The sequence below is a fragment of the Equus caballus genome, chromosome 1 (assembly GCF_041296265.1).
Source record: "Equus caballus isolate H_3958 breed thoroughbred chromosome 1, TB-T2T, whole genome shotgun sequence".
Lineage (NCBI taxonomy): Eukaryota > Metazoa > Chordata > Mammalia > Perissodactyla > Equidae > Equus > Equus caballus.
In genome coordinates, this window is record NC_091684.1 from 185,360,095 (window position 1) to 185,382,929 (window position 22,835).

Sequence of the window (22,835 nt, forward strand, 5' to 3'; positions counted from 1 at the left end):
GAAAACTTCACCATTTGTGACCTTGGGCAAGTTTTAATTAATTACCCTCTGTGCATGAGCTCCTCAACTGTAACATGAGCAAATTACATATTGGTTGTTGTGGGAATTAAATAAAATAGTATAAATAAAAAAGCTTAAAACAATGCCTGGCATATAGCAAGCTCTCAGAAGTTTACTGGTACTATTATCATCTCCCTAAAATGACATATAGCGAACTCTCAAGGACAGTGACTATGATGTGAGAAAACTAGGGACTGGCTACAAAAAAGATGAGTCATCAGAGCTGGCAGACTCTTCACTTGTCTCTGACAAGTACAGGAAGGATCTAACATTTACTGAGTGCTTTATGTGCCAAGCACTATGCTGGACTCCTAACAAATATTAATGACTGTGGCCAACTATTGCAGTTATGGCCCTCCTTCAATTATACCTCCCGGATCCTCTCCCATGTTAACTCTGGATTTGCTCATGTGACTTGCTTTGGTCAATGGAACACTAGCAAACACGCAGCACGCTGAGGCTTGAAATGTGCTTGCATATTGGAGCTTGCCTTCTCTTGCTGCTGCTACCATCCTGGGAACAAGTTTGGATTAGCCTCCTGAAGGATGAGAGGCCACATGGAAGTACCTACCCTAGTCTGAAGCCCTAGACATGTGAGTAACACTATCCTAAAGTAGATGACCCAGACAATTCAGTCCCAGACAGGCCATGCCAGACCAAAGGAACATCTCAGCCAACAACAGAATCATGAGAATAACGTTATTGATTTAGGCCACTAAGTTTTGGGAGTGGTTTGTTATGCAGCAAAAGCTAACTAACACAACTACCATATGAATGTAGGTATTATTTCAGTTTTACAGATGAGGAAAGAAGATTACATCAGTTTGGCTTCAAAGGCTTGTTCCACCATACCAAGCCACTTCTGCATGCCATACTCTGAGGTTCCAGATAAAAAGGGGATGTCTGGGGATTTTATTCTACAATCCTTATTTATGAGTAACCTTTCCTCTACACCAGGCGCCAGCACACTATGGGCCATGGGCCAAATTCAACTCACTGTCTGTTTTTGTATGGTCTGTGAGCTAAGACTGGTTTATACATTTTTAAAAGATTTAAAATGAAAATCAGAATAATATTTTGTGACACGTGAAAATAATATGAAATTCAAATTTCAGTGTTCGTAAATAATTATTAGAATACAGCCATGCTCATTCACATACTGTCTATGGCTGCTTTTGCACTGTAACAGCAGAGTTGAGCGGCTGCGAAGGAGACCATATGGGCTGCAAAGCCTATATTTAGTATTTACTGTCTGGCCCTTTATTTTAAAAAACGTGTGCCGACCTCTGCTCAGAATTATTCTCTTGGCATATGTTTTTAATCTGAACAAAGGATTTTGCCCAGCCTTTAGTGATGAGTAGATTTTTTTTGCACTTTTACCACTCTTCTTCCTTTCGTTGAAAATTATTTTAGTTTATGTCATTTCTCTAAGTTCTCCTTTAACTTTTATCTTTGGATGGTCTCTGAATTTGGCTAAGACAGACAGATAGCTCCATTTTAAAAATAGTAATTTAGAATCATAGGTGAAATGAATTCCACTACTGGCCTCCAAGGCAGTATGGAAAGTTAACTAAGATTTTGTTCTCAGAGAAATTCAAAGTACCTATGAAGAAAGTTGTTTGTTAAACTGTAATCTTATATTGACCAACAGGATCGTGAGGAAGGTAGAAAAGATATAGGAGAGATTTTATTCAGAAGACTCTCTAATTTCTCAGACCTGAACCTGTGTAATCACTATGTGGAAATAAACTTCCCTTTAATTCCTAACAGGGATTTCAGATTTCAGTAGCTATCTTCTATGAGATCAGTCTCTAATATTCTCCTGCCACAGCGAACTGAGAACTTCAGAACTACTATTATTCTACTTCACTGTCCCGCTGCTAATCGGTTCAGTAAAACACAAACTGAAGCAAACGAACATTTGATTTCCTTTTATATTAGAAAAGAAGGGAACCTCAATTTACTTGCCATTCTCCATTTTTATCATTTTTCTTACTATAAGCAAGAGCCCCAGAGTAATGAAGCAAGAGCCCCAGAGTAATGACTATAAGTCTTGGTGGAGACCCAGCCGACTCTTTCTACTTGGCGTTAGTGCAAAGGATCAATAAAGAAGTTGCAGGGCTGGCCAGGTGGCACAGCTGTTAAGTTCGCATGTTCCGCTTCTCGGCAGCCCGGGGTTCGCCAGTTCGGATCCCGGGTGCGGACATGGCACCGCTTGGCACACCATGCTGTGATAGGCGTCCCACGGATAAAGTAGAGGAAGATGGGCAAGATTTTAGCTCAGTAGAGGAAGATGGGCATGGATGTTAGCTCAGGGCCAGGCTTCCTCAGCAAAAAGAGGAGGACTAGCAGTACTTAGCTCAGGGCTAATCTTCCTCAAAAAAAAAAAATAAAAAATAAAAAAGTTGCCAGAGAAACTAACCCCCCTCATGGCCAACATTAGTCATTCAAAGGCTTTTGAGAGGCATTAGACAAATGTTCCTATTGGTCAATGCAATGCGAAGGCCCTTACAACACTGAAGTAGATGAATGAATACATTTGTATGACAGTCTAAATTTCACTGAACTATTTTGTTAAGTATCAAGCAGTTGAGTCCGTACAGAAATATTTACAGCATAAGTTTTATATGTTATTTGAATTAAATACGTTTAGAAAAACAAATTCATTTTCATTTACTTTTGTGACTATTTAGGATTTTTAGGGCATAATGAGGGTTTCCTAGGATAATTTCCCAATTTATTTTATGCAAGTAAATAAAGATTCTAAATTTTAACTGTTAAACTTGCAATGACAATCCAGAAGTCAGTTGGCTTGTAAGTCTAAGTCCCTGGTACATACAACAAACAATACATATCTAAAGAAGATGGTTCCTCTCTGACTTTGAATTCCAAGAAAGAACAGCTGTCCCAAATAGCCTCCTTTATTTTTCTATTAAAAGTTATATCATCAACATATTAGGGTCATCAGGAACTAAAGACTGTAAACAACAATTTTGGGATGTTGCTTAGGACTCTCCTTGGCCAAGAACCAGGAATTTTGACCTTAAAAGGTTAGTAGTGTAAGCTAACCAACAGAAAACCTTCCTTCTGAAAAAGAGCAATAATAAATTTAATATATGCTGCTAAACATTCTATACTACCTTTGCGCCTAAATAAGAAGTCTTCCTCCTTTAATCCTTCCTACTAATTTATATTTTTCTCTGTCTTCAAATTTCCAGTCAACTCTTTTCCAAAAACTCTTTTGATTAATCCCACCTGGATCCAGTCACCGACATCCAAGCATGTACATTTAAATCAAAACAACTGTATTTGTACCTCACTTTTATCTTTTATGCTCAATCTATCTTCTCAATATATTTGCTATTTCTCTTTGTCCTCAATATTAATGCATTTTAATTAATTACAACTCACTAACACCATTAAGGCCAGCAATTTAGAAAGAGCCCAAAGATAAAATGTCCATTTTATCATTTCCAATTCTAATATATACTAAGTGCCTACTCTCTATGTGATAGGTTTTTATGCTAATTTTCTCCTACTTCATTAGACTAAAGTACTTAAAGCATTCCACCAATACAACATAGAAAGCCAAAGGGAACAGACTGTAATAGCTGAATAGTTAAGAGCTCTAGTTGGTCACTATTTGGTGCCAAAATTGATATCAGTTTGTAAAATTAAAAAGAACTCTAAAATCTTTACTTGGTAAGGTAGTTCTAAAAACAATACTCAACTGTACTCTTATGCTTCTTGACTAGATAACATTTTGTAACCTTTAAATCTAAATGGTACTGGGGTAATATTTGGGAAAATCTAGCTATATACAAAACTCTTTGGTGCAAATCCAATTCTGTTATTTTACTCATTTAATCTACACTGGGGAAAAGGTCTGTCAGTCAGTCAAAGGTCACAGATTGTTTGGAAGAAAATCCAGTTTATTATTTCCAAAGAGAGAATTCACACAAGGCTAGTAAAAGGAATAACTTTCTCCACCCTCAGAAAAAGGCAATGTTCTAAGTAAGCCTTTTAAGGAACCAGTAGTTTAACCACTTTATGCAAAACCAATTAGAAATGGTACACATCTGTGTGTTCTGATATAAGAAGACATTCAACCATTAAGTGAAAAAGCTGCTTCATATTTATTTTTAATTTAGTGTAGTACAGAAAAAAATGAACTGTGCACTTATTTTTTGACAGTGGTTATCTCCGAAGGGAGCATGTGGGAAATGCACTCTAGGCCTTCACCTTTTGTACTTTTCTCTGATACATATGAATCTTTTTTTTTTTTTTTTTTTAAGATTTTATTTTTTCCTTTTTCTCCCCAAAGCCCCCCGGTACATAGTTGTGTATTCTTCGTTGTGGGTTCCTCTAGTTGTGGCATGTGGGACGCTGCCTCAGCGTGGTCTGACGAGCAGTGCCATGTCCGCGCCCAGGATTCGAACCAACGAAACACTGGGCCGCCTGCAGCGGAGCGCGCGAACTTAACCACTCTGCCACGGGGCCAGCCCCTGATACATATGAATCTTTATAGGAAAAAAGCAGCATTTTTTTAAATTATAAACTTTAGTCTTAATAAGAAAAGGACATAACTTTTTTTTTTTTTAATTTAAAAGGCTTTGGGTTTTTAGAGCAGTTTTAGGTTCACAGCAAAATTAAGAGGAAGATACAGAGATTTCCCACACACTCCCTGCCCCCACACATACACAGCTTCTCCAATTATCAACATCCCCCACCAGAGTGCTGCATTTGTTACAAGTGATGAACCTACACTGAGACACCATCATTACCCAGAGTTCATAGTTTACATTACGGTTCACTCTTGGTGTTGTACATTCTGTGGGTTTAGACAAATGTATAATGACATGTATCCATCATTACAGTACCACACAGAGTATTTTTACCACCGTAAACATCCTCCATGGTCCACCTATTCATCTCCCCCCACCACCACAACCTCCACCTCTGGCAACCACTAATCTTTTCACTGTCTCCATAGTTTTGCCTTTTCTAGAATGTCATATTAGTTGGAATCATACCATATGTACTCTTTTCAGATTGGCTTCTTTCACTTAGTAATATGCATTTAACATCCCTCCATGTCTTTTTGTGGCTTGATAGATCATTTCTTTTTACTGCTGAATCCATCACTGTCTGGATGTACCACAGTGTATTTATCCACCTACTAAAGGACATCTTAGTTGCTTCCAAGTTTTGCAATTATTAACAAAGCTGATATAAACATTAGTGTACAGGTTTTTGTGTGGACATGAGTTTTCATCTCCTTTGGGTAAACACCAAGATACATATAATCTTTTTGAAAATTCTGGGTCACCCATCAGTATCATGAGAATCAAAATGAAAGCATCTAGCACACTGCCTAGCATACAGGAAAACTTCAATAAATACTAGCATTCTCTCAATTCTGCAATGTCTTCTAATGCTATCAAATTATATACTGAGCCAGGCCAGCGTACTTTGCAGGTAATGTTTATTCTCGCTCTCCTTTGCTATCAGGTGCCACTTGTTGCTGCTGTTAGTATACCTACTTTTAGAAGTATCTTCTCACACCTGTTGCTTCAAATCTCCTATGAACTTTTTCAGCTCCCAGAAGATCTTGACTGTCCTTGTAAAATGTCTAAAAATAAGTTGCCCAAAGCCCATTTTAATTGAAAAAAATTATCAAATACACAATTATATTTTGACTCAAATTTTCAGATTCTCTCAAACTCTAGTCCTGTCTTTAGACTGAATGATGACTCAACAGTCCAAAACGTTTATTTGTTAGGCGACTTTTACCTCCTTTTTCCTGATTTAATTCTCCAGTTACAGGGTGGGAGAGATAAGATGGGTTTATCACACAAGCACCGGAGTTCTAGCTCGCCATTCTCCCAACCCTTCATTAAACAATGATTATCAGGCTTGATAATGATAAGAAAATTTCTTGAAAGAAAATGATAAAGTTAAGCAAAACTCAGATGCCTTAAAATCTGCTTGTGTAGGATTTTTTAGAAGACCAGGTACAAATGTGGGATGACTATCTTCAAAAACAAACAATTATGTCTAAGACAATGGAATTATTAACTGTGGGGTTTCCTTTCAGAATTGCAATAGGGAAATTTGATTTCAAGTTACAGTGGCCCAGGCAGCCAATGCAGCACCACATCATTATTGGCATCTCTCAAAAAAAAAATCCTCAAACTGCATGGCCCCCAATAAACACATTCAAATACTAAAAAGACACCTACATTACATGGCAATATTATACAATACAGCTTAAAAAAATCACATTCATTGTTTCACTTCATCCTGTGAGGCAATCCTATAAGGCAGGGTCCATTTAACACATGAAAAGACTAAAGCTTAAAGAGTTTAAATTACTTCCTCAGAGCTATACAGCTACTCATAAATGGCAGAATCCAAAACCAAGGAGACAGTGATACAGTGAAAGGAATAATTGTGTAAGTCAGCCCTAGCTGAATTTAAATCCTACCATTCATTACTTGTAAGACTGGAATGGAAGCTCCACGACTTTGTTTTGTTCACTGCTATGGCCGCAGTGTCTAAAACAGTGCAAGTAAATAGCAGGAGATCAGTAAATACATGTTGAACAATAACAAAAAAAAATCACTTAACTTCCTTGGATCTCTGTTTCCTCATCTGTAACTGGAAACAGTAAGTTCTTGCCTCTTATCTGCTGATACAATGTGTAACAAAGCATCTGGTAGGTATTTAGGAACAGACCTAACTTTTAGTTTAGTGTTCTTTTCACAAGACCACTCTGACTTCTCCTGCAGGCTCTAAGGAAGGAGGAGAGAGTAAATGTCAACATGACTGGCAGGTAAGCTGAGTGGTAATCAGGAAGGGGAGGGTGAAGAACAAACTGTTGGTTCAGTCAAGAAGTCAGCTGTTCTCTTTACCACTCTGCCATAGCAACGACAGAGGATCTTTTAGAAGAATCTCTTAGCTGACTGCTTATTTCAAAACAGATAGTCTTGGTGGGGAGGGAAGCAACTAATCTATACTTGTAAGATACAGAAAGAAAAGGGGTAGGGACACCTAAAGGTAAATGAGACAATAAGGAAAGAATATTGAGGTGAGACCATCAGAGTACACATACTGACTAATTCAATCTAAGAATGGCCCCTACTCCATTTCTCTGTGACTTAGCATGTTCTTCCCAGTAAATCTAATTCTAACGGATAAAGCATTCTTTAGGACCACTGATAAGTACTACCAACAGAGACAGAAACAAAAGGTAGATGCTACTGACAAGTAAAACAAAAAGTCAAAAGCAAAGAGAGATGGTGCTAAAAATCAAGAAAGTGAAAAGACAACTCACAGAATGGGAGCAAATATTTGTAAATCATATATCTGCTAAGGGGATTATATCCAAAAACACAAAGAACTCTTGGAACTCAGTAATAAAAAGATAAATAACCCAATTTTAAAATGGGCAAAGGACCAGAATAGACACGTCTCCCAAGAAGACAAATAATCAATAATCACATGAAATGATGCTCAATGTAATTAGTCATTAAAGAAATGTAAATCAAAACTACAATGAGATTACCCTTCACAACCACTAGGATGGCAAAACAAAATCGAGGGACAGTAACAAACTGCTGATACACTGGTGAGGATGTGGAGAAACTGGAACTCTCATACACTGCTAGTGGGAATGTAAAATGAAGCAGCTGCTTTAGAAAACAGTTTGGAGGTTCCTCAAATGCGAAATATAGAGTACCATATGATTTAGCAATTCCACTTCTAGGTATATACCCAAGAGAACTGAAAACATATGTTCACACAAAAACTTGTACGTGAATGCTCGTGACGGCATTATTTATAAGAGCCAAAAAAGTGGAAACAACCCAAATGTCCAGCAAGTGATGAACAGACTAACAAAATGTGATAGATCCATACAGAATTTGTTTACCAATAAATAGAAATAAAATACTGATACATGCTACAATGTAGATGAACCTTGAAACACGACAGTAAGTGAACTGAGCCAGACACGGGGGCTAAATATGATTCCATTTATATGAAACGTCCAGAATAGGCAAATCCATAGATACAGAAAGTAGATTAGTGGCTGCCAGAGGCTGAAGGGAGAGGGAAGTGGGGAGTACCTCGGAATGGGTACAGGACTTCTTAGGGTGATGAAAATATTCTGGAATTAGATAGTGGTGATAGTCACATAACCCTGTGGATATACTAAAATCCACTAAATTATACACTTCAGGTGGGTGAATTTTATGGTGTATGAATTATATCTCAATAAAGCTCATTTAACAAAAAAAGCAAAGAGATGAAAATGTGTGCACTGTGTAAGCAAATTCTTCTAACTTCACACTCCGTGGCAAAAGGATGAAGAGTGGAAGGTGAGAGTGGGAGCACAGATAGCTCATACTAGTGGATCCTGTGAAGAGAGTAAGTGCCTGCATTTCTCAGCCACTTGGAGAAATCCATTTTAACCTCTAAATACGACTCCTAAAGTATAAAGGCCACAGGAGCCTACAGGTAAAAGTCAACAAGGACATTGAGGAAACGACCTGCAGCTTATCACGGAAGAAGGGCTTGTGCTAGCCTACCCTTGAGGATGCCAGGCCCTTACTGCTACCATCATCACCTCAAAACTCAACTCAACCCCAAAAGTTACACAAGGAGATGTGAAGCCAAAAGGGACACATTCCAAATAAAAAACATCATGCCAAGTCATTTGCCCATATCAATATAATAGAGTAAGAGTTTATTAGCACGAGAGAGAACTCAAAAATCAAAATGGAAAAAGATTTTTTCTTTAAGCGGTCCTTTAAACACTTGCTGTGTGCCTGGCACTTCACATACAGCATCTCAGTTAACATTCACAATAATTCTACTAAGTACACAAGGGAGAGACAAGTGCTGTTAAATAACTTGCCAAAATGTACATGGGTAGGAAGTATGTGGTGGAGGCACAATTCAACCAAAGAAAATCTAGTCAAGTTAGGCAAGTTTATATACTGAAGTTATTTTAACTGAAATTTAAGTGAAAAGGGTAAAAAGATAAGGATGTACGCTGGAACTCAGGATCTAAAGCTACAGAAATCTCAAGTCAGGCTTGAAGCTTAATTATAATATAAAATATAATTTTTAATAGAAAAACTAGTCAATAATAGAAGAATATTAACTTCCATATAAGCCTCTTGGGCCAACGGCAGCATTATTCCCCAAGTAAAATGCTACTATATTCTATTTATATAGCAATTCAAAATGTGTACAACACACACACAATTTCTCATTTCAGTCTCACAGTAACCTTAAAGGAAGTCTGCCAAGGTCAGTCTGACTTCAAAACCTAGACCTTCACCATCACTATTATGCTTCCCATAGTACTAGAAATCTGTAGCTTTTCTCAAACCATACACAAAAATCAAAGATAATAGTATTCTACTAAAACCAAGTGGTGAATATATGAATATGTATTGTATTTTTCTCTACCCCTTAATTATATCATTATTCTTTACACATATTTTTAAAATTCTTTTTACATTTACTGCACCTTTAAGAAAAACAAAAAATGAAACAAAACTATTTGCAACAGTATGACAAAGTTTAATATGCCTAGTATCTAATAAGTAGCTCTCACAAATCTACTGATGACAAACAAGCCAAAAGAAAAATGGGCAAAGGACCTGAACAAGCCAATTACACACTGAGATATCATCAGATTCGGCAAAGATTAAACGACTAAAATATCCAGTGTTAGTGTGAGTATGGGGAACCCAGGCCTAGCCTCCATGGCTCACTGGACCTGGATGCTCCTGAATTACTCCATTCATACGTTTATTTTAATACCTGGCAAGTCTACATTCATGTTTGCCTCTCCCTTCACTGAACTCTTTAAGAGCATCTGAATCCTTTTCACCCAACCCAGTGTCTAGCCTGCAAGTGACACTCATGAATCACATAAGCAACATGTCTGTGAAACACAAAATCAGAGCAATCAGAAATATCTGGGCCTGAGATGAGAGCAAAGATGGCGAGACTCTGATAACTACTCCTGAGGCTTCACATCTTACCATCCACCCAGCTGCTAAAGGCAAAAGTCAAGGAGTCATCCAAGATTTCTCTCTCTGCACACACAGATTAAGAATGGCCAATACGGATTATGAAAATTAAACCTTAAAACTTTTCAGAAAAATACCAATTTCTTATACTTCACTATTTAAAAGCTTCATAAGCAGGAAGAGGCATGTTTCCTAATAAGCCAGAAAATCGTGACTCCCAGATTTCCCATTTCTACAGTGCGCCCTAGTTTACTACTGTTATTAATAGCTTACCCTATCTGATGCCCATTTTTAAGGTACAACAAAAAAAACTATGCAAAAAATACTGAACCACTGCATTTCTAGATGTAAGCAATATTCCTAAGGTTAAAGGTTAATGTATCACAATGATTTGTAAATTAGAAAACACTTTTGGCATAAATCAAATAAAAACAATGACTATAAGGAGAAAAAAATTATCCTGGTTCCCAAACATGGCTCTATTATTCCTTTTGGTGATATAGATTAAAACACAAAAATGTGTTTTCTAAGTATACCACCAAAAACCCATAACACATACTCCAAAACAGTATTTATAATACGATCCTTTTGTTTAAAGGCTATGTTCTTGGTGGGATTACTGGTGACATATTAATCTCTCCACCTAAGATACGTATAATTTTTTTCCAAAGGTTACTAGACATATGAAATATCCTTCAAATTTTACCATTTGTTGCTTCTACAATTAAAAAAAAATTCAATTCTCCAACAAAATGAAATCCAAACAAATTTACATCTTAATATAAACATCTCTTGGCTTTTTAAGATACATGTAGAGCAGCATTTAATAACTAAAATGGATTACATTAAGACATTACTCTGAAATTACATATCAACTCATAATGATTCTCCAAAATAAGATAATAAAGAATTAACTTTTGACTCTTAAAGTTTAAAATTCAAAAAGAAAAAAAAATCTGAATTCAGGTCAATAAGGAGGGGAAAAAAGCATCCAGAAAACATTTTATCGTCACTGCCCCAAAAGTCAAGAAGCTATAAATAGTTTCAATGCAAACAAAGATTCTTATGATAAATATCAGTGACTAGCCAATCATAAATGCTTAAGACTTCAGGACAGCACTGATAATTTTTAACTTAGTGCCACAGTAATGTCATTTTAAATTTTCATATATGAAAAACGTACTTTTTTCTTGAAGACCTGGGTAAAAGAGAAGAGAACTTAGTGGGGTATATAAAACTCAGTCCTCATTTTATCAAAGGAACTACTAAAACCCAGCAAGAAACACAGGCATATTTAAACTATAAGGTAACATAATGAGGACACAGTAGATATCTTTCTCTAAGGTTTTTTTTTCACCCTTACATAAAGATGGAACTTCCATATAATGGAACTTATTATACTGTAAATAAAAAAGAGAAGAAAGATGGTTTATAAAGCAATGGACTGATCTTTAAGACATTTTAAGTGAGGGGCCAGCCCAGTGGTGTAGTGGCTAAGTTTGCACGCTCCACTTTGGCAGCCCAGAGTTCACGGGGTTTGGACCCCAGGCGTGGACCTATGCACAGCTCATCAAGCCATGCTGTGGCAGTGTCCCACATACAAAATAGAGGAAGATTGGCAACAGATGTTAGCTCAAGACCAATCTTCCTCACAAAAAAAAAAAGATATTTTAAGTGAAAAAAGGTATAGAATATAGTATGCTACTTTTGCATCAAAAGGGACAGGAGATAGATGTATGTACATGCGTATACATGTACATGTTTTTGGTGGTCTATATAAAAATTTGCTTTGGAAAAATACATAAGAAACTGCTAACACTAGGGCTATCCCGTGGGGAGGGTAACAGGGTAGCTGGAGGACAGTAAAAGGGAAGCATTCCTCAGTTCACCCTTTTGTGTATTTTGAATTTTGAGCAATATGAATGAGTGTGTATCAAAAGGAAAAATTAAAAGCACTTTACCTTGCGCCATTGTTCCTAATGACTTCCACAGTTTCTTCAACAAAATATCGATCCTTGACATATGCAAAAATATCATCACAAATTTCGTGTAAGCGTGAACGATGGGTAAGATTGGTCAAGTATAAAACTGGAATAATTAGTGGTTCTGGAAAACTCTGAAGATTCTGTCTTGCTTTTTTTTCTGACTCAAGTGCTTCCTGATAGGTCAGTCCAGGTCTACCCGTCACAGCACAACTCCACACAAGACTGTTGCACAGAATGGTTCGTTCAAAAAAGTCACTGATTAAAAAACAAAAACAAAAACCCATTACCTATCACTTCACAAATGTTATATTAAAAGCTGATACACGATTGTGCCTTTATTGCAAAATTTTATACAGAATCATAGAACTCAAACAAGGGTTTAGTAACTGGTTAACTTACGCATTAATACAAACCTAAGAGAAAGTATATTTAAACTGGACATTTATATTTTGCAATTTAAAGGTACATTCAGCCAAACTCGGACTCGGATTTCCATCAGTTTTGAAATTGGGAGTGAAACTGAAAATAAACCCAACCTTTTTTTTCCTTCTAAATTTTAAGCTTTATGTTCCAAAGCAGTCAAAACACTTAAGTCAATTCAAGCACTTAACTATGAATTTTAAAAGGCTTTAATATAATAGTGAAAAACCTGGACGTCTAAACATCTAACAATAAAAGAAATGTAAGTAAATTATAGTACTTCATACAATGAAAATTCATAGTCATTAACAGTATAGGGAGTTCTTAATAACATGTTAAGAGAAACAAAACTTTCCAGTTTGATTCCCCCCTACAGTTTTTGAAGGTAAAAGCTTACGAAGACCATATATATAGTATGGCCTCACTTGTGTTAAAAAAAGGAAGAAAGAAAAAGCAAAGAAAGGAAGGAAGGAAGAGAAAGATAAACTAAAGAAGCATGAAACATTTCTGGAATGTTATACAAAACTCAAGGTAGTAGCTACAAAGTCGGGTGGGACTAGGGGACCATTCTACTCAGCGCTTTTCTGCAATGCTGGAAGTTCTTACTATAAGCATTTACTTCTTTTCAAAAATTCCAGTCAGCCACTTTTAAAATGCAAGATATCTATAACATGCAAAGGTTTCTAAGGTATATTAAGTAGAAAAACTCAAATCACTGAATAACACAAACCTATATATATTAATTATAATAAAAACAAAAATGTGTGTATTTATACAAGCACTATAAACAGATGTTCCTATAGAGAAAAGGGGGGACTGGGAAGGAAAGAAAAGGAAACTTTGTTATTCTAAATACTACTATATTGTTTGTATTTTTATAATAATTTTTGAATTTTTATAATAAGCATGCACTCATTATTTTTACAATAAAACCTTTTTAAATAGAAAAGGTTAGACGTATGCAAAAAAAGTTAACAATGGCTGCCTCTAAGCGGTAAGATACGGGCAAATATATTCTCTCCTCTATACTCTGGTCTACTTTTCAATAATCATGTGTAACCGATATAATTCACTATTCTTTAACTTTTTCTCCTTGAAATCCCCCTTTCCTTCTCCCAGCATTCCAAAAAAATATTAAAACTGCTATATGTTTCCTTCCTGGTTAGTAAATCTGTATCAATTATCCCTGTAGTAGTCGATCCACAATAAAGATCTGCAGTAATTCCATTAAGACAATTTCATTTCAGGGGCCGGCTGCGTGGCCCAGTGGTTAAGTTCTCGCGCTCTGCTTCGGCGGCCCAGGATTTGCTGGTTGGGATCCTGTGTGCAGACCTAGCACCCCTCATCAGGCCATGCTGAGGCAGCATCCCACACAGCACAACCAGAAGGACCTACAACTGGAATATACAACTATGTACTGGGGGGCTTTGGGGAGAAGAAGGAGGAAAACAAAAAAGGAGATTGGCAACAGATGTTAGCTCAGGTGCCAATCTCTAAAAAAAAAAAAAAAAAAAGATAGTTTCATCTGTATATTTGTCCGTAGAACAACAATAAAAATGAAATCTATGGAAATAAAGTAAGAGAAACTAATCATACCTTAACATAAATGAGATCTATAAAGAGAGAACATGCATATGCCAAATTACATGACTCTAATTCAGCACAAGAAGATTTTTTTTGAAGTATGCGCCCTTTAGTAGAGAACATAAGGGATGTATACCATTAACATACAAAGTAAAAAGTGATTATAAGACAGAGGAGATATCCCTTGGGAATTTAGAGGAAGGGAAAGAGGAGACGCAGGCAAAAAAGATCAAGAAATACTAGAACATTTTTTGGAGGAAGCGGTGTTATGAGTTAAGAAAGGAAAAGTAGAGTTGAAGAAAAATGCCGGAAGAAAAAAGATGAATATAAGCTGCTTATTATTCAAAAGAAAACCTATGTCAGATAAATAATTTGTTAGCTAAGAGAGAGACAAGAGACATACTCAATACGTGTTTATCAGTGGTGCAGAAAAAAATGAATAAATAAATGGATCTTCGAAGAGGTCTTATTTAATTTTTACTCCCTAAAATGCAGTTCACTTAGAAAGCTTTGTACAAGTTTTAAACTTTTTCCCATAGAAACAAACATATCTGTTAAGACTTAACTTCCCAAGCCAACAGATAGTTAGCCATAATGTGCATGACGTAACCTCAAATAATGTAAACTATATCTAGTACTATTTAAGAAAAACATACTTCAAGTCTAGGTATCTTATACATTAACTAGTCTCTAAACCAGTGCTAAGAGAAATAGAATGCTGGCCACACACATAATTTAAAATTTTCTAGTGGCCACATTCAAAAAGTTTTAAAGAAACACCAATGAAATTACTTTTATAATTTATTCAACTCAATATATCCCAACATAATTTCATTTCAGTATATAATTAATATTGAAATATTTTACTTTTTTGTTGTTGGCAGTAAGTCTTCAAAATCCAGTATATATTTTACATTTATTGCACATCTTAATTCTGACTAGTCACATTTCAAGTTCTTAATAACCCCCCCGCCAAGTAATGGCTCCTGTATCGGACAGCACAGCTCTAGCCATGGCAGGTCAGTGTTTGGTAGCCTGGCGTATTTGGCGGGTCATGGGGTACTGATGACATGGCAGGGGGCAGACTTCACACTGAGCTGCAGTAAACACTATTTAGATTTAACATTGTTCAAAATGCCAAGAAGAGCAATGGCACAAGTGCCACAAACCTCCACAGAACACGTGCTACCAGGCAGAAAAATAGGCTAGTCAGTAACCAGTGATGTACGGCTGCCCTTCTACACCCAGGTTTACACCGACCAGCAAAGTATTTGCACTGTTTGTTTCCTTTGTTATTCTACAAAGTTGTTGTTACATTATAGCCCTGCTGTGCACAAAGATCCACCTTCAGGAGGAGGGAGGCAGGGCCCACCACCACAGTGGCCATTTTAAAGCAAGGGGGAAAAAAGCCTATTTCTCCCTACTCATCACTCCCTACCAGCATGGCACCATCTCTAACATTCCCTACCTTCACTGTCTCCCACTACTGCAATTCTGCTCTTCAGCCGTTCACCGTACACATTCAAATGTGTAGGACTGCGTTAATACTGAATTCTAGGGGGTTGGTTACAGTGCCTCTTCAATTTGTATATTATAAGAATATAAAATGATGAAACTTTTTACAAGAACCCCATTTTACTATTGTGAGCAAAAATTTATAAAAAGTTTAGGCTAATGTAGATCATCACGTCTCCGATTTATTACTACATTCCTTCAACAGTTCTCTTTACCAGAGGTGGACATGCTACAGGCCCAGAGGCAATCCAGCCTTCCACCTGTTTTTGTAGTTTTATTAGAACACAGTCACGCCCATACCTTTAGGTACTGTCTGATTGTTTTCTCACCACATCTGCAGAGCTGAGTAGTGCAACAGACACCCTCTGACCTGCAAAGCCTAAAATACTGATTGTGGCCCTTTAAGAAAGTTTGATGACCTCTGCTCTACCATTATTTCTTAATGAAAAACTGCTTCTAAGTTACCAGGTGAAGAACTGGTAAGAACACACATCTAATGTAAAGTCAACCAACTCTTTGGGGAACAAACTGAGCAACAAAGGGCAACATACAGCTAACCTGCTGGGTATCTGGAAAACTAAAAACCCAGTAGAATGAAGTGACATAAAAACCAGAAGCCAAACAGAGTACAATTCAGAAAAGATAAACGCAAAGCGTCCTCTACTAAAGAGCTAAACTATATTACCAGACATAAGACAAGAAAGATCCAGCACAATACTGCAGAAGAGATCTAAGGGACATAAGCAAACTCGTCTGTCCACAAAATAATTAGTATAACTGAGAAATGCAGCCATTTGTTAAAACTAACATAATTCTTGATTTAAATAGCATATGACATGCAAGAGATGGAAAGTATGGCTTATAAACTAAGAAAAGTAGTAACTGCTAGAAGACAGCATGGGGTGTTTTAACAATTTCCTTCACTGACAAAGTTACAAGAGCAGGAGATTAGGAGATCACGGGCATTGCCAACTTAACATGCCTTATGTTACAGAGAGAAATATCAGCTAGATGAAAATTACATTTATCTCTAAATGGTCAGGGGGATATTAAATTAAGAATTAACAGTGTTTAGAAAAAAATTCAAAGTGTTTAGAAAAACACTTTAATGAAATATTACTTGATACTTCGTGCTTCCTCTGACAGACTTACATAATGACAGACAAGGCAGGCTCCTAAAATCTGCAGATGACACTAAGGTGAGGAATAGCAATAAAGATTTTTTAAATCTAGAGTCTAAAACCTTAAGTGCAAATCAACAAAGGTGAAACATTATACTAGCTCAACAAAATTACTAGCTTAATGAATGTGGAAAAGGCAAACTTTAAGTGAGCAGCAAATTCACACTTCTGTGCCTTTTTGTACAGTTTCTTTCACTTAAAAAGTATTCTTTAGAGCACTCTCTGCCTGGAATGCCCTTTTTTCCCATTCTGTGTCTTGACAGCTCCATCTTTCAGGACTCAACTCAGAGGCTGTCTCCTATCTGAGGACTTGCCCAACTCCCCAGCAGTTCAAGCTCCATTTTCTATGCTCCCATTACACTGGCTCCATAGCACACATGTGATTTATGCCACTGTATTGCAGGCATACATTCATTTCCCACTAGAGGGACAAATTATCTCAGCATCTCCAAAGACTCTCCAAAGTATAGCGTCAATAAACAAAGGCACTCTCACTGGCAGCCCACATTTATTTTTGTGTGTATCTAGACAGAGAAAGTGTACATATGAATGGGAAGGAGGGAGGAAAGTCTAAATCTATGCTTTACTACTTGGAGAAGGTGACTCTGGCTAAGTTACACAACCTCAACGAACCCAGTTCCCCTTCTGCAAAAGGGGGCTAATATCTTCCATAAATAGGTAATATGAAAATTAAATAATATAATATGCCTGGTATAGTATATGTGCACTCAATAAATAGTACCACTTCTTACTGTTCAGGTACCATATTTGCAGAGAGATCCTAGAAGCATACACAGGAGAATAAGCAGTAAGGTAGAGGAACAATGTCAGAGGAACACATACAAGACTTGATAATCTTGGAAGAAAAAGTCTGTCATTGAGAAGGAGGCTAGAAAGAGGGATTAACTTCAGAGGGCTTATCAGCGAACACCCAAAATCCAATCAGGATGACCCAAGCATAAAATCTCATCAACTGCTTAGTGGTAGACTGTTTGCAGAGGGTTGAAGGTGTGCAGACTCCTTAGAAATATGACTTCGACACTCTTCTCACAAGAGGTGGAGTCTACTCCACCACCGCTTGAATCTAGGGTGGCTGTGAGACTGGCTCTGACCAACAAAATACAGAAATGGCATTGAGAGACTTCAGCTCTCACCTTCTTGGAACCCTGAGACCAGCACCAAGCCCAGATGAGCCTTCTGAGGATGAAAGGCCACATCGCAAGAAAAGCCATCCCAGCAAACTAACTCATCACCTTACATACTTTAAATATCTTACAATTCTATGTGTCAATTATACCCCACTAAAGCTGGAAAAAAATACACAAAGAAAGAAAAGCCATCTCACGTGAGGTCCCTGATATATGACTGAGGCCACCTGTTACTCCATCCAGCAGAAACCACAGTGGCATCCACACAACAGTGAGCAAATAAAATGGGTTATGCCGAGCCACTAAGTTTTAGGGTAACTTGTTACACTACAATAACTGACATATATATTTTCTGTCTGAAAAAAGAAAGTATTAACACAAAACACGGTAGGCTGCTAAGCAGATAAAAGGAAAAACTCTGAAAGAAAAGAATTTAAGAACTTCTGCTATACTGTCCAAGGAAAAAGGACTCATGGATCCAAACATCTGGGCCATGTGACAGATTTACTCCTAAAGAGGAGCTGAACACCTAATTTGAAGCTATGAAGGTTATCCAACTTTCCTTGAAAATTCCATGCTCACCAAATGGCCTTCTGAAAGTAAGATTTCATACATAGCTGATTATCAGTACGGGAACTAGTCTGTGTGAAAGGCATTTTTCCCCATTGTAAACTGATGGCATTCTGGTTTGTACACTTAATATCTAGAGCTTCATCATTTGGGGGTGTAGTAAAGAAGTCAAATGTCTGAGCAGACGGTAGAGAGGGGTACCTACACCAAGATCTAGGCAGCCAGCTTGAATTCCAAGCAATGCTCCCAAGTTCTTGGTGCATACTTCTGCAAACTTCAACAAACATTAGGAAGAATTCTCCATAATAAGCACCGTACATTAGTAAAGAAGAACATAAACTCTGGAGTCTTAGATACGTGTCAGAATTTCAGTGTCACCAAGCGCTAGATAAGCTGGTTTTCGACACTGATCTTGGATCTACTCTCCCTACCCCAACCCCAATCTCCTCATCTGCAGAGAGGGGGCTGTTGAAAAGACTGAATTAACAAGTGAGGAGCTGATGAACAATGAAAATGGGATGCCTTAGAAACTAATCAAACACTTTTCACTGGAAAGCCAGGTTGAATCAAACGGTGGTCTGTCAGTGATGTTGTAGAAGAGATTACTACATTTTTTATGAAAAGTGTGACTCACTCAAAGATGGGAAATACATTCTATTTCTAATTCCAAGGGTCTAAATGGCTAAAAAAAGGAGTTATTTTATTTAGATTAAGTCACTGGGTAATATAACAAATCATTTTCCTATCCCATAAATCTAGAATTTCTGGTATTCAGACTCCTCCCATTTTTTAACAATCCACAGGCAAAAAAAAAAAAGTAAAAACAAAATTGTTCTCAGCTATCCAAATTACAGAATAAAGTTTTATCTTATTTAGAGATTAAATTATGCACTTTAGTTTATGCATTTGCCTACAGTTAATATGCAATTTTTAAGGAGTCTTCTTTACTTATGGAAAGCAGGTCAAAGAAGAGTTAGCAATTAAAGAGCATGTAGTTCAAACAAACAAAATAAAGGAGTCTGCACTATATAATCACTAAGGATCCATCCTGGTCACAGTCTCTGTCTCAAAGAATTCAGCGTCTAGGAAAAGAGAAAATGTGAGGCAATAAATACATTGCGTTACAGTGCAATAACAGCAGATGTTACACTAGATAAAATGGAGGAGGTGATCATTGCTGCCTAGTAGGACAAAGGAGGAAGTGTTAGGCTATAATATCAAGTAAATAAAGACAGAAAACTATTTAGCAACTAAAAGGTCACTGGCAACCTCTACCAACCAGAGTTAGAGGCAAAAGTTACTTTGCATTGTGCTGGGAAGTGAACAAGGCCAGGAACTGTAGAAAATATTTTTCAGACTGATTAGAGAAAGTTCTATTCACGAAATCAAAAACCTGAGCAAAAAGGTGAGCATAGCAGTCTTCAGACAAATACAAAAGAAGAATGCACTTAAAGGATAATCTTCCGATTCATATAAACCAATTGGTAATTTAATGAATGAATGAAAACAGAAGTTTCCTTCATAGTTTCCCAAGACTTGTGCTGAGGCTCAGATTACCATAATACTGCAGACCACTATATATGATCCACCACGAATGCATTTTTGGAAAGATCTCTTTGTAATCATCTAGGAGAAAGAATAAGTAATGCCAAATTTAATACAATTAAATGACAGTTTTCTTCCAATTTTGCCAATTCAAAGTCATAGAGATTAAGACCTAAGAACACTAGGAGCCCTGCCTTGTTCAGGGTAAATGATTAAATATCTTTGCTCCCAAACCAATCGCCTCTCCTGAACTGTTTGTAATTTCCGAAAACCCAAACACTTCAGTACAGAGAAAAAAACCCAAAAAACTAGCTATTTTTAATGAATTTTTAATATCATAAGACTACAAAGAACACAGTTCCTTAATATCAATAAAAGGTAGTAGGTTTGGAATACCAAAAATTTCCTCCTTTATTTTGGCATTTCAGATTTCTCCAAGATTATAGCAAATCATCAAGAACCAAGTATATGAAAAGTGTTTAACTCAAAAAGGATAACAGTCATATTCACTCTCCCTTCTAAAGTGAGAAGAGCCTCTTAAGATAAGGTTGCTTACATCAAAGAAGAAGACTTTGAAATTTAAGCCCGTTTCCTATTTCGTTGGCAATCAAATACCATTTCTTAAATATTCAGAGTTATTACCAAGGATTTTAAACTTTAAAAAAAATAAGACATCATCCTCGTCAAATTACCTAATCCAAATTCACGTAGGTAGTTACAAAACTGAACTCTATTTGAGTAACAAAACAAGTCTGTACAGGAGCAGAGTTAAGATGTGCACTTCTATATAAAAGTACTCTGTGTTGAAAAACTTCTCTAGATAGAACACGTTTATGTGTACCTCCTTCCGTGGACCTGAAGAAAAAGAAGGCCTCCTTAAAATAAAACCTCAAAGGAACTGACTTTTCTAACTTCACTACTCATTTCTCAGACAGGTGCAGAGTTCGGCTAAAGCCCTCCCTCCATCAGGCCCCGACTCAGAAAAGGTGCCTCCTACACGCAATTTATTTGGTTGCTATAACACTTGGTTCCTAAGCCACAAGTGGAGAGGATAAAGCCTAAGAAAAAGGGAGGATCAGGCTGTTTCAGTGATTGATCAATTCAGGTTCTCACTTGGAGATCCTGTTTAAACACAGATATCTGAAACACCCCGTTGCTTGGTGTCACAGGACAAGGGGATCTCTCGGGATAAACCAGGCGAGGGACTGAAAATTTAGGGGCTGAAACTACACTCGCAGCGGCTCCGGATTCTTATCAAAACAATAGCGAGTGGCACATGTCAGGCGGCCCACATGCGCGGGGGGATAAAGAGGAGGCTGGCTGAGGCTGCAGTTGAACTTGTCTTAACCCCCTCCCCCAACTCCCCCCGCCGGCCTCCAGGCTCGCCGGAGCGCAGACCAGGGGCGCCCGGGGCCCTGCTCCCTCCCCTCCTCCTCCCCCGCCTAGCCCCGACTTCTTCCTCACCCGGTCTCCCGGGGGCGGAGACGCCGAGTTCTCCGCAGCCCGGAGTTAGTCACCCAGAAGAGGCGGTGACAGAGCGCACGGCTGGCGTCGCGCACTCCGAGGCCTAGCCGCACCGGACGGGAGGCCGCCGGCCCCGGCCCCCGCCCCCGGGAGCGCCCCCCGCCCCGAGTCTCACCTCCGCTCCCGCCCGCCCCGACCCTACCCTGGGCAGCTCCCTCGTCAGGCTCCACTCCACCGGGGAAGCGGCGCCCAGCCTGGCCGTTTCCTGCCCCCCGGGGGCGGGGATTCCCTCCCGGGGCCGGGGGCCGGCGGCCCCGAGCCGCTGACCCGGGCGGGGATCCCCTCGGCCGCCGGGCGGGGATCCCGGAACTGGCCGCGGAGCGCGCGTGTGGCCGCGGCGGGGAGGGGCGAGGCGGGGAGTTTCCGCCGCCCGGGCGGCCGCCGCGGCGAGAGGCGGTCCCCACGGCCGGCGGGGACCCCCAGCCTTGCCTCCCGCGGCCGCTCTCCCCGCGCACCCCGCGGCCGCTTGGGCCGCCCCGGGGCCCCGCGCAGTCACCGCTTCGGGCTCGGGGGCCGGAGAAGCTCAGGCCCGCGGCCACCCGTCACTTTCAAGTCGCCCCGTCAGGAGCCCGGGGCGAGGACGGGAGAGAAACAAAAGGCGGCCGGGAGGGCTCCCCCACGCCCTCGCACCCCCGCGCCGCGCGGCCCTTACTCGTAGTGGCGGAAGATCTCGTTGGTGACTCTACAGTAGAAAACTTCCTCGTCGGGCCGCAGGTCCGCGGGCGGCGGCTGTCTCACAAACGGCTTTCGGTGGAGCAGCGGCATCTCCCGGCCGCCCGCAGGCTCTCCCAGACCCCGGCCGCCCGCCCGCGTCGGCGCCGCTCCCCTATCAGAAGTGGAGGGAAACGACAGCCGGTAAGGTGGGGAGCGCTCGGCGGCGGGGGCCGGTCCGCGCGCCGGGCAGGCTCCGCTGCCTTTTGTGTGACCGACGCGCCGCGGCCGCCACCGGGCCCGAGGTGGCCCCTGTCGCCGCCGGCGTATGGAGCGAGCGGAGCCCCAGCCGCCGCCTCTGCCCTCCCGGCGCGCCCCACCTCCGCACGCCCGGCCGCCGGCTCACAATGGGGCCGAACGCCCCGCCGCGAGCGGGCGGTGCGGGAGCGCGGCGGCCCCCTCCCCCCGCGCCGGCTCCCTGCCCACCGCCGCCGCCGCTGCCGCGGGGCTCACAACGTGCTCGGCGCGCCGCCGGCCCGCCCGACACCGCGAGGGAGCCGGCCGCGGGCGGCCCCCGGCGCCGCTCCGCTTTGTTCCCCCGCT

At 39.7% G+C, this 22,835-nt stretch overlaps 1 protein-coding gene across 4 annotated transcripts in view; it reads right to left on the reverse strand.

Annotated features, from left to right (window-relative positions):
• BAZ1A (bromodomain adjacent to zinc finger domain 1A) overlaps window positions 1-22,835 on the reverse strand; it is an 83,630-nt gene that overhangs the window by 60,602 nt on the left and 193 nt on the right. For 2 of the 4 annotated variants that reach the window (XM_070242039.1, XM_023623916.2), the window contains exons 2-3: window positions 22,234-22,407; window positions 12,071-12,349 (exon numbers count right to left, since the gene is read on the reverse strand). In XM_070242039.1, the coding sequence (XP_070098140.1) occupies window positions 12,071-12,349; window positions 22,234-22,346 (392 nt within the window). In that variant the 5' untranslated portion in view covers window positions 22,347-22,407. Of the gene's footprint in view, window positions 1-12,070; window positions 12,350-22,233; window positions 22,681-22,835 lie in introns of those variants that run through there. The other 2 variants (XM_070242042.1, XM_070242040.1) reach the window with 2 other exon arrangements.